Source organism: Phascolarctos cinereus, unplaced genomic scaffold, assembly GCF_003287225.1.
Source record: "Phascolarctos cinereus isolate Bilbo 61053 unplaced genomic scaffold, phaCin_HiC Scaffold_1;HRSCAF=81, whole genome shotgun sequence".
NCBI lineage: Eukaryota > Metazoa > Chordata > Mammalia > Diprotodontia > Phascolarctidae > Phascolarctos > Phascolarctos cinereus.
In genome coordinates, this window is record NW_027555514.1 from 83418785 (window position 1) to 83433218 (window position 14434).

Genomic DNA, 14434 nt, shown 5'->3' on the forward strand with positions numbered 1-14434 from the left:
CACACACAGATGAAAGTGAACTGCTGTTAAGTCAGGTACACAGAACTCTTAGATTCCTTTTCTATACCCTAATGACTTATTCTCTACCTAAACATCTGTTAACCTCTGTGTGCCTCTGTGGTAATTTTTACAATGCCTGAAACTCCTTACTACTCTAAGATGTTACTAAACTAAATGAAGTGATTAAAATGGGAGCTACCATTGATACAGTGGTTTACAGTTTCTAAAGCTCTTTCCTTACACAATCCTATGAAGCAGGAAGGGCAAATATTGTTATTCTCCATTTTTAAAATGAGAAAAATGGAACTCAGAGGAGTTAAGCGATTTAACCCATGGGCAGACACACAGCAAATGATATAGCTAGGACTTAGTGGAGCAGTCTCCCAAATCCAGCACTCTTTATATTACATTGGATTCTCTGTTAACATGCATAAGGCCTGAAGGAAGTAAGAAGCAACGTGTTTGTTGAATCTGAGTTCTGGGTTTTATTTCTCTATTAAATGTTTTATTAAAAATTTAATAAAAGATATTCATATAATTAACTCAATTTGGTTAGTAATTATTTACACTTAAATTAATTTTTGTTTATTTCATTGCATAGAGTATCATCACTTTAATAATTTAAATTAAATTTAAAGTTCAGCTCAATTTTGATGCATTAAGTATCACAACTTTGTGATTAGTGAGAATTAAGCAAGTCATGTAATGTATAGAGCACTGGACTTGGAGGCAAGAAGACCTTAGTTCAAATCTTGCCTCAGATACTTACTAGCTGTTTTTCCCTGGACAAGTCCTTTAATGAATCTCAGCCTCAGTTTCCCCATCTGTAAAATGGAAGTAATAATAGGACCTACCTCACAGGGTTGATGAGCGAACTAAGCGAGATATTGTATGTAAAGCACTTAGTAAACCTTGAAGGGCTGAATACATGTTAACTATTATTTTTATTTTTTTATAATCATTACCTGTAAGACCTCCCCAGGACAATTTGTCCATTAATTCTCACTGATCTTTACGTCTACATCCTCTTAAGAGCTTTTTCACTTTGCATTATTTCATCAAGATCTTTCCAGTTTTTTACATTCCTCTTAGTGGCTGGTCTTGATGACAGTATAGTGTTACATTGTATTAATATAACATAATTAATTTAGTCCTTCCTTTATGTGGAACATTTAGGTTACTTTTAGTTTTGTTGTTGTTATTGTTGGTTTTTAGTTACATATAATGCTGCTATCAAATATTTAACAGATGGTTCTTTTTTTGCCCTTTTCCCAATAGCAGGATTACTGGGTCAAAAGACATAGTTATTTTTATAATTTTTACTGCAAACTTCCATAACACTTTCCAAAAATATTCAGTTTTACTAGCAATGAATGAGGTGTCATCCAGATATTTCCATTATTAAGATTTGTTTCTTGGAATAAAAGGGGGCTTAGTACCCAAAAGAAAAATATTCTCAAAAGTTAGCACATTTTGGATTATCTCATCCAAGTCCAAATTAAATAAAGAACATTCTCTAGGTAGAAACAAATGTAACCAGGTAATCTGGACCTCACCTCAGACTTCTTCACTCCCTCACTGTGTGACTTTAAACAAGCAGACCTGTTTAACAGCCTTTGTCTGTATGGGACATATTGTGAAGATTAACCAAATAGTAGAGCTGCTAAAGCTAAAGTTCCTCTCCCTCCTCATCCTCCCCCACCAAAAAAAAAAAACAAAACCTGATTACCGGCAGGATAGTGACTCTTTTATTATTGCAAATGATGAGTCTGATTTTCTGATGGAGGCAACTCTTAATTATCTGCAACCAAAGCTACTAAGTGAAGTATCCATAGAAAATTTTAAATTACCATTTAACTTCTTCTTCCTCCCTTTCCCCTCACCGTAGGCCAATTCTCATACTTCCTCCACCTTCTAATGCCAATTGGTGCATGCCCAAGGAAGGAAAACTAATTTTAGTATTAACATTAGGAAGACATATTTTCTGCAAAAAATAGAATCATACAATACATTCCAATGGCAGAAATAGTAAGTTCTCCATTACTCAGCATCACATCATCCAGTATTCACTATTAAATAATACTTCTCCCTATCTATAGTACAATAATCATTGATGTTCAAGAAGATGGCCTTGAGGCATTGCATAGGTCTCAAGTTCTTTCTGAATCATCAAAGAAAGATGACACTGTGTTATTCGATGTGTGTGTGTGTGTGTTTTACATTGTGTTTAACTATGCTCTAATTCTTCGATGTGGTAACTCTTCCCATTGCCTAATTTTCTTGGGTGACAGAGAATTTCATTATATATGATTTTTGAATAATTAACATCATGGCTTAGACAATTGAGATTTGCCTGTTTCAAAAAAAATTATGTCAATTCAGGTATTGGGATAAAAGGGGACAAAAGTGTTATAAGCCCAAGCAAATTGCTACTACATTTTAGTTTAAGATTCCTTTTCCCATACAATCCCATGAAACCTGAACTCACTCATACAATTTTTTAAAATGCCCAAATTAGTATATTGCTCTAAGTGTTCGGTTACATGGGCCAGAAGAAAATAGTTTATTTCAATATATTAAAACAAATCTTATGGGTTTTTTTGGAAACTACAAAAAAAAAGAGACTCAATATGCAACTTGGTGTGGACTATAAAACTACAAATTTAAGGCATGTTAGAAAAGTCACCCTTAAAGAGTTCCCTGGGCAAAGGAATGCTTCTGATAATAAATTAAGAACTACTGTGCTTTTGATTAGTTTAGTAACAAGAACAAAAAACCCGGTGGTTTTTACAAAATACATGTTATTTAAATATGTTTAATTATACGTCAAGATCCTAGAGGTCATATGCTACAGTGGATTTGGAAGGAACTGAATTCAAATCCTGGTCCTTCTTCCACTTGCTCCTTGTGTGACCTTGGGAATGTCACATATCCTCCCTAGGACTCGGTTTCCTCGTCTATAAAAGTAGGGGATTGTACTAGATAGATGATTTTAAAGCTCCCTTCCAGTTTGAAAGCAATAACATATACTGTGAGCTCTAATTTTGCCTGAATGGGAACAACCCACCAAAACAGATCACAGCCTATCTGTAACTTGGTAAATGATCTTTAAGAGTTGCTGGGGCCACAAAATTCTTTACCCTGAGACCAAAGTAGCAGAGTACCACTGAAAGAGGGCTTCATTTGGAATCAGAGGGTTTGAATTCTGACTTTTCCACTGACTATTTCAGTGGTCCAACACAAGTCACGTGGCCACCCTGTGCCTCAGTTTCTTCACCTATAAATGAGGTGGTTGGAGTAGATAATCCAATCCATAATCCAAGGCCCTCACAAGATCCAAATCGTTGGTGCCTCCAAGTTTGTCATCCTTTTTAACTCAGCACTTTTACTCCTGAGCTTTGGTACCACATCACAAGATGTCTGGTAAGGAACTCTGCATAGATGTCCCACAAGCATCTCAAACTCAACTTTTTAAAAACAGAACTCATCTTTTTTCCCTTGAACCCAGTTCTCCTAATTTCCCCTTATTAAGGATAGCCCCATTCTTCCACTCACTCAAGTTTACAGCCTCAGAGTCATCCTTGACTTTTCCCTGTCCTCACCCACAGATGTAATCAGTCACCAAGTCTTGCTGATTTTACCTCCTTGACATCTCTCACATCTCTCCTCTTCTTTTACTCATGTGGACAGCATGAGCTCAGGTCCTTATCACCTCTCCTCTGGACTATTGTGTCCAAATTAGTTTTGGGTTTGTTTCTTTTTTTTTGAGGGAGGTGTTGTATCCATTCTATCCTGAGAATACATATACCCTCCAGGCAGCTGCCAAATTAGGAATCTAACACCTAAGTCTGGCCATGCCATGGTACCACTCAAGAACCTCCATTCCAAATGCCTCTAGTATAAAATATAAATCCTTCTTTCTTATATCTAATAATACTTGTCACAGTCTGACTCTAGTCCATCTTTGTAGGCTGATTACGCTCCCCTTTACACAATTACATTCCAGTCAAACTAGCCTCCTTGTGGTCTCCCATATGTGACATTCCATCTTTCATGCCTGAAATTCTCTCTCTCCCAAACTCCACCTTTTGGAAAGCTTAGCTTCATTTAAGGCTCAGCTCAAGTGCCATATTCTTCAAGAGGTCTTTAATGATTCTCTAGTTACCCCTCTCCAGACCACTTTATGTATGTAGATATATGCATATATAAATACATACACATGTGTGTATATACATGTAAATTCAAAAGTGATACAGTGATAAGTAAATCCGGGGCGGGGGGGGAGGGAGAGAGAGAGAGAGAGAGAGAGAGAGAGAGAGAGAGAGAGAGAGAGAGAGAGAGAGAGGGAGAGAGAGAGAGAGAGAGAATCTCCTGGATTTACTTACCTGGAAATATGTTGTTCTACCCCTCCCCTCCCCCAATGGAATGCAAGCTTCTTGAGGGAATAAAATATTTATCTCTAATACCTAGCAGTGTCAGGCATATAGAAAGTACTTAATAATTGTTTTTGATTGCTTCATTATCCTTTTTTTAATTTAGCTGAGTAGCTCCTCAGACAACAGGAATATAGACCATCAAAGCCTTTTCTGCTTGATGGAAATTGCTAGTGCCTGTGCCACATTAACACAGTCTTTAAGAATTCAAGGACACTTCCATGGCACAGTAAGGCATTGGAGTAGAACATTAGCATAGGATATTATATTTTATTATTTTTTCATTATAATTATAGCTGTCTTTATAGGGGAAATTGCTTCGCTTCTATGAGGTAGTTCAATAGATCAATAAGTATTCCTTTGAGAACCTACTATGTATAATAAACTCTGCTGCATGCCGTGAGACATATAAAAGAAGTATATAATAGACAGTCCCAGCCCTCAAGAAACTTACAATTTAGTTAGGAAGACAGCATATAGACACACAAAAACTTAAAGAACAGTATAATATCATACAAGAGATGTCACAAGGCAATCTGTGAAATTGTCCGTACAATTTCAACTGTACTATATTTCTAACATTCTAAATAAAGGTTTTATTTTTAGGGAGGAGAAAAAAATTACAGGACATAGCTAAAATAACATGCATCAAAAGATAGATGTACCTCTTTCTTCAAGATGTATATCTTATAAACACATTTCTTCCTTCCTTTCCCTTTAGTGCATCTCTGTGAAAGTGATCGTTTTTAATCAGAGCCCTTAAGTTTCTTCCTTTGAAACTATTTAGTAGAGTTAACTTTTTTAAATTTTCTCATCAATTCCAAGGCCAAAATATTATTTTCTGTTCACTCTTATGGAACATCATATGTGACAGAAACCCTTTTTGAAAAACTCTTAGGAAGAACAGACACATACACAGACACACACCCAAGATGCTTACTTCACCACCATTTCTTCATTTTCTCTTCTGTCTGCATTTTCCTTTCATCTCTCCTGCATCCTTACCCACCTCTCCCCCAATTAATCTAAATTCCCCAAATAGTCTTCATTAGATGCTTCCTATCATCACCAATATTCAATATCACATATTCTGATCCCTCTAATAGCTATCCTACATCCTTGCCCATTCTAAGAAATTGAGATTTGTTCCTTCCCCAATTACTCTGGCTGTCTCCCTGTATTCCCAGCTGTGGACACAAAGATATGCAGCAATTCTATCCCATTCTTTTCCTTTCCACACCCAAGCTTTGTCTGAAACAGAGGTCAGATACTAGTCTTTGACTACAAAAAGCCAAGAGAGGACCAAATGGACTGTTCTGATTTATTTTTCTGAAGGAGAAAGAAAGAAAAGATTTCATTGCCCTAGGAGAGAGGAAGTTGTTTACAGAATCTTTGAGGGAGAAAAAATATGGCTCCCCTCCGAAATGAAGGAATGAGCATAGACATCTCCATCATCAATTCCACTCACCAGAACCCCATCAAATATATTTTTAACATGAAAACTGTGTGTCAATGTCTAGTATCCCAGAAAAAAAGTTATGTGAATCAATCAACAAGCGATTATTAAGCACCTACTATGTGCCAGGCATTGTTCTATGTGCCTAGGGTATAAAGACAAAAATGAAATAATCCCTTAAGGAGCATAATTATATTGTTTTAAAGAAAAAATATATACCTATATATACATGTATATGTATAAGTATACAAAACCTATAAAAAGTAAATAATAAGGTAAGATATGGAGCATTGCTCTAGATTCATTTAGTCTTTTTTTCTGTTCATTTTTAGGAAGGAATATAACTAAAGTGTTATGAATGTGGGCTAAAGTTGTCTGTTGATTTGAATCCTCTCCTGTGGTGAACCAGAGTAAATGAACTGAAAATATCTCCCTCTTCCTCTCTCTCTCTTCTCATTCCCATCCCCGTATACACAGTTTTTGACCCACTGATTTTTGGTATATATCAGCCAACATCTGCAGATTGTACCCCTGTGTATATGTAACCAAAAACTGGACCTGGAAAACTCTTTCCAAAATAATGGGGCTCAAATTTAATTTCAGTTCACACCTTTTTAATATTTTTTTGCATGGAAAAAATTAACCCATTTCCCAATTTCCTATTCAATTGGCAAATAATCAAATTCTTGGCTGGTTTTCAGATCCTTTCCATTCTCGGACATTATAAAAACCAGGTGGCCTCAAATCCTTTTCATCCAGATGACCTCTTGTTCTTCTAAAATTGGATTTGGGCCAGGTCTGAGTCAGGATGACATTTTGTCATTCTTCCAAGGCTATGTTTTGTTATTTAATTAGACTTTATCTATACACACTTCCTATTCAGTACTTTCTTAAAAATAAATTTCCATTGCAAAAAAAAATTATTTTCAAATCTTAGAACTTAATCACTTTCTAATTCACATGCCCAGTTGGTCTTTATCCCTAAAGTTGCTTATTTAAAGTAGCTGATAACTCTTAGAAAGCAGACCACTACAGAAATCTTTTACTTGTTTTACACTTTATACTTTACTTGTTTATAGCCCCAATTCAAGAGAAAATTTCTCAATCAAGAGGAAGCCCATTCTATTCTGCTTCATTTGGCACTATTGACCGTCCTTCCCTCCCTTCTTCCTGAAGACTTACTCTTCCTGGTTGTCCTCCTACCTGTCTGACTGCTTCCTCTCAGTCTCGTTTTGCTGGTTCTCATTCATATCATACTTTCTAATTGTGAGTATTCCCCAAGGCTCTGTTCTAGATGCTCTTCTCTTCTTTTTCTGCATCTCTGAGTGACTTCATCAACTCCTGTAGGTTTAATTATCATCTCGGATGATAGGGAGTCATACCAATGACTCCCAGGTCTATATATGCAACCCCATTCTCTCTTGAATTTCATTCTTGCTTCAACATTTGCCTTTTTGACATGTCAAACTCAGTATCTTAGGGACATCTTAAATTCAGTGCATCTGAGTTCATTATCTTTTCCCCTATACCCCACTCTCTTCCAAATTCCCCTTTTTTTAATTACCACTTTTCAGTTTCCCAGGTCTGTAACCTTGGCATTATCTTTGACTTCTCACTCTCTCTCCCCTCGTATATTCAATCAGTTGTCAAAACTTATCATTTCTATCTCCACATGATCTCACTTCTCTCTATTTTTCTCTACTCCCACAGCTACCAATATAGTTCAGGCCCTTCTCCCAAGATTATTTCAACAACCTCCTAATTGGTGGTACTCCTTCAAATCTCTCCTCTCTTCAGTCCATCCTACATACTACTGCTGAAGAGATTTTCCTTAAATCTAATCAGATCATGTGCATGTCCCATGCAATTCATGCCTTTGAACTACTGTCTCCCATGTTTGTAATGAACTCCCCTCTCACTTTCTTCTTAACTCTCTGCAGTATGGGTTCCAACTTCATTTAACTGAAACTACTTTAGCCACTGTTACCAATGATCTCATAATCACCAAGTCTCCTGGTCTTTTTGCATTCCTTATTCTTGATTTCTCTGGAGCCTTTGACACTATCAATTACTCTCTTCTCCTAGACTCTTCTCTAGGTTTTCATGACATTGCTCTGTCCTAGTTCTTCTCCTTGTTTCACTACTTGTTTCACTCATTCTCTTTTGATGAATCTTCATCCAGGTTATTCCTACAAATGAGGGTCCTCCAAAGTTCTATCCTGACTCCTTTTCTCTTCTCCCACTATTCACTTTACTTAATGATTTCCTCAACTCTCATGATGAGATAAGAGTAGATATGATGATTCTCAGTGCAGCCCTACCTTCCTTCCTGACCTTCAGTCTCAAAATCTGCATTTGCTTATTGGAAATCAAAGATATCTAGATGTCTTGCATACGTCTTAAACTCAACATGTCCAAAACTGAACTTAATATCTTTCCTCTGAAGCCTTCTTTTCTATTACTGTTGAGGTTATCACCATCCTCTCAGTCATTCAGGCTCACAGCCTAGATGTTATCCTCAGTTCCTCACTTTCCCTCATCCTCCCCATAGCCAATTTGTTGCCAAGTCATGTCGATTCTACCTTCATAACATCTCTTGTATATGCCCCTTTTTTCTCCTCTATCAAATGTCACCAGCCTAGTGCAGGACCTAATTACCTCATGCCTGAACTATTACACTGGCCTTCTGGTTGATCTCCCTGAATCAAGTCTCTTCCCACTCCAATCCAGCCTACATCCAGCTGTCAAACTGATCTTCCTAAAATGTGAGTCTGGGCATATTTTACTCCCTGTAAATTCCTTTTCACCTCCAGGATCTAATATAAAATCCTATTTGTCTTTTAAAACCATTCATACCTTGGGCTCTTCCTGCCATCCAGTGGCACTGACCTCTTTGTTATCCCTCACACCACTCCAACTCCATATATATTCACTGGCTGTCCCTAATGCCTGGAATTCTCTGTCTCCTCAACTCTGCTTCATGGCTTACCTAGCTTCTTTCAAGTCTCAGCTGAAAATCCACCTTCTATAGGAAGCCTTTCCTGAACCTCCTTAAATACTGATGCCTTCCCTTAGAAAATATCTCCAATTCATCCTCTGTGTGCGTGTGTGTATAAAAAATGTATTTATCCATAATTGTTTTCATGTTGTCTCCTCCGTTAGACTGTGAGCTCCTTGAGAACAGACTGGGTTTTTTGCCTTTTTTTATATCCCCAACACTTAGCACAGTGCCTGATATATAGTAGGTACATACATGATAAATGCCTGTTGACGTCAGTGCACACCAGGTGAGAGCAATTCTTTAGAGAGAGTTGAGGTATTCTAATGTTGCCCCAAATTAGCTATTTTTATATTTTCAGAAATCACCATAAAACATTTATGTGACTACATTAGCAAAAGATGTTTTTGAATATGCATTGTATATCTTTTTTGTAATGACACCTTAAAAGTAGTATTAAAGGGAAAAAAACTGTCTTTTGCTCTTGGCCACAAAACAATTCTGGATAATTTTCAAAATTGACCTTTGAAGGAAAAATTTAGATCCATGGGGTTTGTATGATGAAAAAATAGGCTTGATTAGTAATTGCTATCTACTCCAAAAAAACTGAGAATTTTTTGTCCATAGAGAATGTGACTTGGATAGTTTAAAGTAGAAATCAATGATCAGATAGAAATTTAGTTATTCTATCATTTGGCTTCTCAAAATATATAAATCATCTATGAAATGAAAGATACAATTTTCAATGTAAATTCTTATTGATGCTATTCAGGCTCCCCTCCCTCAATAATGGATTCTTCTTTTGAAGAATAAATATCCAAATTCTAAATTCTCATTTCCTCAAAGTCACTGACATCTTTATAGCACTTTATGGTTTACAAGATGTTTTCTTCACAACAAGAAACTGAGACCCAAAGAGTTTTAATGACCTAACCAGGGCTGTCAGAGCCAGTACTCAAACCAGATCCCTCCCTTCTACAAAGTCTCGTGCTCTTTCTCATACACTACACCAGCTGTCTGTCATCTATCTGTGTGATTCTTTCCTCCCACTTCCTCCTCCTTCCTTCCCTCTATTCACTTCTTTCTCTCTCTCTCTCTCTATGTACATACACACTCAAACACGTATCTTTAATAAGAAAAACACTGTTGATGAGGTAAGCTTCTTGGCAATTTAAACAAAATTGTAGGTTGTGTTGAGATAAATGTTGATTTGAAAAACGATTACAACATTGCTCTTCTTTGCTCTGTACATTACTTTTTAAGGAGAGAAAAACCCAGGATTAATTTATAATTCTGAGTTCTAAGAACATCACCATGCTTGCAAAGCTAAAAATTCCTATTTTAAGCACTAGCCCAATTAACCTATGTCAGTCAGGACTCGTTAACTGTTTTCTATCTTCCTAGCAGATGAAACCAGAGCACAACCACCTTTCCTCCAAACCCTACTGAAAATAGCTTCCCCAATGTGTTGGTTTCTACTGGCAGTGTTTCCTCCTGACTCACACAGTGCTCTGCTCAATGTCAGGTTCAGTGTCAAGTTTGTGTCTGTTGCATTAACAAACCGAAATTTACTTTGTTCCCTTCTACTGGAGTCTGTGGTATGGCTTGGATGGTCTTATTTTGTCTAAATGGTTTCTTTCTACAAAACAGAAGAGAATTTCAAACTGGGGCAAGAAAAAAGCAATGCTCATTCACCCACTTTTTCTTTTTCCCTAAATGTCCACAGGAGCAGTTTGAATTTGCCTTGACAGCAGTGGCTGAGGAAGTAAACGCAATACTAAAGGCACTCCCTCAGTGAGCATCCCCATTCCTTGAAGCTTTCTGAAGACTCGTCCCTCATCTCCTCATCCTCCATTCCTGTGAACACTGTTGGAAACTATAACTTGACCTTAACTGTGTCTTCTATTGTAATCACATAGTCATAGGGTCTTCAAAATGCCTATAGCTGATACAGTTTAGCGGTTAAAATGTGTATTTTTGTTTAAATAAAAAATATATAGAAACATCCATTGTTTGAGAAAGGGGGAATAATTCATCTATTCATTTTCACTTTCTTGAAATAATTTTTCACTTCCTTAAAGCAAACATTTCACACGCATTTAATTTCAAATAATATAATAGTAGTGGTTCACTAATTAGCATATTCTTATGCTCTTAGAAAAGAGTGCTTAGTTTTCATCTATAGCTTTCCAAAGGAAGACTGATAGGGTCTTAAATTAAAAACACGCAGGTAACAAAAAAAATCACATTGGAGATATGTGTATGTGTATGTATATACACACACAAACATACATATAGAGATACATATATATTTTTTTAAAAACCTGACTTACCATAAAGAGATGCTACCTTCCCATGAAGAGTTTGAGCAGCTAGACAGAAGGTTACCTTAACAGTTGTTAATATTCTGTAGCTTTTATACAAATGCCAGGAAGAAAGCAAATTGCTGGCGTCCTGCTGCTGGCCTAAGCTGGAGGAAGGTGATTTCACCTTACTGGCGCAGATGTTTGGCAGCCAAAAGCATATAATCCACAATACTGATCACAAGGATTTTCTCCCATGTTCAAATATGCTTTCATCTTATGTATATACTATGCTTAGAAATTTTTTAAATTACATTTCCTGCTCACATAAAGTGCTTCCCCTACCTTAAAGTGCTAAATAATGCTATGTTTCCATTCAAACGTAGGGACAGACTTTCCCTGTGATAGAAACTTATTCAAAACAATATACTAGTCCATCTAACATGGAACCATATGTCAGTCCAGCATTAGGGCAGCAGCATTGCAATATTCATTGTGTGGCTGGATGGTCAGAATAGAAAGAAAAATGCAACAAGGTGCTTGTGGAAAGTTTCTGAATACCACACTAACCAGTCTAACACAGTAACCTCACAGTCCAAGAGATGCAATAGTACAACCTGTAGGGAATGTTTTATGGGTCCCTCTTGGTAGTCCTGGGAAATGTACCATGGAAATTCCCATTCATTTCATGGAAGGGAAGGCATATAAAGAAACTTACTTCTTTACGTGTGACTTCACAATGTCAAAAACACCCAGTAGAAAGATAGAAAGTATAATCAGACATCCATTTATATTTTGTCCTCTAATGCCTCATTTAACAAGATTTTCATCCCCTTGCTGAATTAGATTGGGTATTTGGGGTTTATATTTGGGGGCTGAATACTTTTGTTAAAATTGTACTCTGTGTTGTTGTTGGCCTCCCAAAGATACTTATTCTTTTGCCTTTCATTGGACATAATTATCATGCTAAACAGACCCAAAGGTCTTCCTCCCTGGTTTGGATTAATTCATAGGACTGTGTACAAAGTGTTTCCTGTCCCTTTGCTTTTCCACTGCATACCATGCAATGCCTACCATTTTAACAAGTTATGACATTTGAAGAAGCAGTTCCTACTGTAAGAAAAAGAGAGATGCCAAAATGTATACATCTGTTAATGGTATAGGCGTATGACACTGCTTTAACACATCTACCTTTCCTTTGGAAAAATTATGGGTTTTTTTTCCTAGTGGTAATTTAAATCAAAGGCAAGAAAACTATCTGAATGAAGGGAACTAATACCTAATTATAATGTACAACTATGTATGTCTCAGATATCCTCCAATGAGGGAGGTATATTTAATTGTGCCATATTAAACTTTTGATTTCAGACTTGAATGGTCTTCATTTATGGATGGGAGAACACTTCTTTTTCCTATCAAACTATATTATTTTGGAAACCAACATAAGTTTATGTTTGCTTAAACAGTAATAGTGTATGCTTAGAGCCGAAAGTCATATTGCTATTTTAACTACTGTGTATGAAGTATATTAAAGGCAGGAATGTCACAGAGATCTTATTTTTAGCAAAATAATTAATCTTATCAAAAGGCTCCAGACATGCCTTTTTCTAAATAGGTGTCATAGTCTATTCTTAGTATCTGTAACTATTTGATATGGGTATCCTATAGGGAAGTGATTACAGGTACCATTTTCTTCTACACAAAGCATTCCAGGCAGAAGAATGTCTGTCTCCCTTCTATCTCTGGGAAATGAGTTTCCACGACCTTCTTTAGTAACTAAACATTTGTCCTAGTATTTCTTCAAATCCTTTACTACCACAGAGATCTTCCTTAAATACCCTACAAATTGTCTATGCTTTGGGAAAAGTTCATTTCTTCTTTTGGCCTCAGTGGAGCTAAAAATGACCTAATTAACCTCCTCTGCATAACGGCCTCTCAGAATACCTGAAAACAGCTATTAAGTGATGAGCATATTTCAAGCAATAACTAAAAGAAAATGCATTCCTAGGAGATGACAGTCAAGAGAAACTTTTTCCAATTCAATATTTGACTATTTAGGTAAATAAAGTTAAATAATCACCATCAAGCAACTTTGCCTCAATAACTTCAGTCAGGACAATGGCATGGCTTCTGAAGACATACTACTATGTCTCAACTGATTAACTTCCAATCCCTTATTAAGAGAATGATCTCAAACACTTAATGCAGGAATAGTTAGTATAACTCTGCTTTACAACTAACCACAGGTGAATGAAAACCTACTGCATCAATTTTGCTCCTTATGTATTTCCCAGAGGCAGAACAGACTTACTGAATATTTCAATGAGCTGAATAAATTCACACAAGGCTAATATAGCTGGTAATTCAGCACTATATCTATGGCACTTCCCCCAAAGACTCTGGCAGTGGCCAGTTGATTTTAGAACTTTGGCCAGAGTAACTCTACCTAAGTCTCTTCATCAGTTAAAGTTCTGTGTAGTCAAAAATGTTTTACTTTTTAAATTATTTTTATGGTGAATAAAACAATCTCTAATTCCTCCTTGGTGCCTATAAGTTTGTGACCCATATTTCAGGATTATGCCCTAAGATTACCTGCAGAACTTCCACTGCACAAGTAAATATGTTGTTTCATGGTGTTCCTTCCCACTAATTATCAATAGTGATTAACAATTGCCATTGTCAATAAATAGCATCAATAACAATTACCATTACTGGTCATGATCATTCTTCCTTCAAAACTACCTACTGCATTGTACTAGAAACATCCTGAGTGACACTCCTGGCCTCAAGTATCTTGTACTCTCATAGAGAAGACATGAAAACACTAGACAAGAATTATGGAGGAAGATATAAGGAAGTAAATGTGGAGACAAAGAGTGATCTAATGGGAGAAACAATAGTCAGAGGAGACCTCTTGATAGAGATGAATCTTAAAGATGCTAGTCTTTTTTTATAAAAATGATGGGATGGATGTGGCTGATTGTCCAAAAGATTTCACAAGACAAAATCAGAGCCAAGATACTAGAGTTTAGAATAATGGTATGCTCTTGACTGACAGTGCTGTGGTCCTTGACCAAGATATGTCCACTTCTAGCCATATTGTTTTCTTCACGCTATGACCACAACCATTCATCTTTTCTTCAAGTTACTGTTGTTTCATCTCCAAACTGTTTTATGACCAGACATTTGCATGAAGTACTTTGCTGAGATTGCCCCCTTGAGACCATAGCAAATAATGGATTTG

At 36.5% G+C, this 14434-nt stretch overlaps 1 protein-coding gene across 1 annotated transcript in view; it reads left to right on the forward strand.

Moving 5' to 3' along the window:
• PTPRN2 (protein tyrosine phosphatase receptor type N2) overlaps positions 1-13895 on the forward strand; it is a gene marked incomplete at its 5' end in the record, with an annotated part of 1499790 nt that extends 1485895 nt beyond the window's left edge. The window contains one exon of the mRNA XM_078149736.1: positions 10614-13895. Within this exon, the coding sequence (XP_078005862.1) occupies positions 10614-10685 (72 nt within the window). The remainder of the gene's footprint in view (positions 1-10613) is intronic.
• Between the last annotated feature and the right edge of the window lie 539 nt (positions 13896-14434).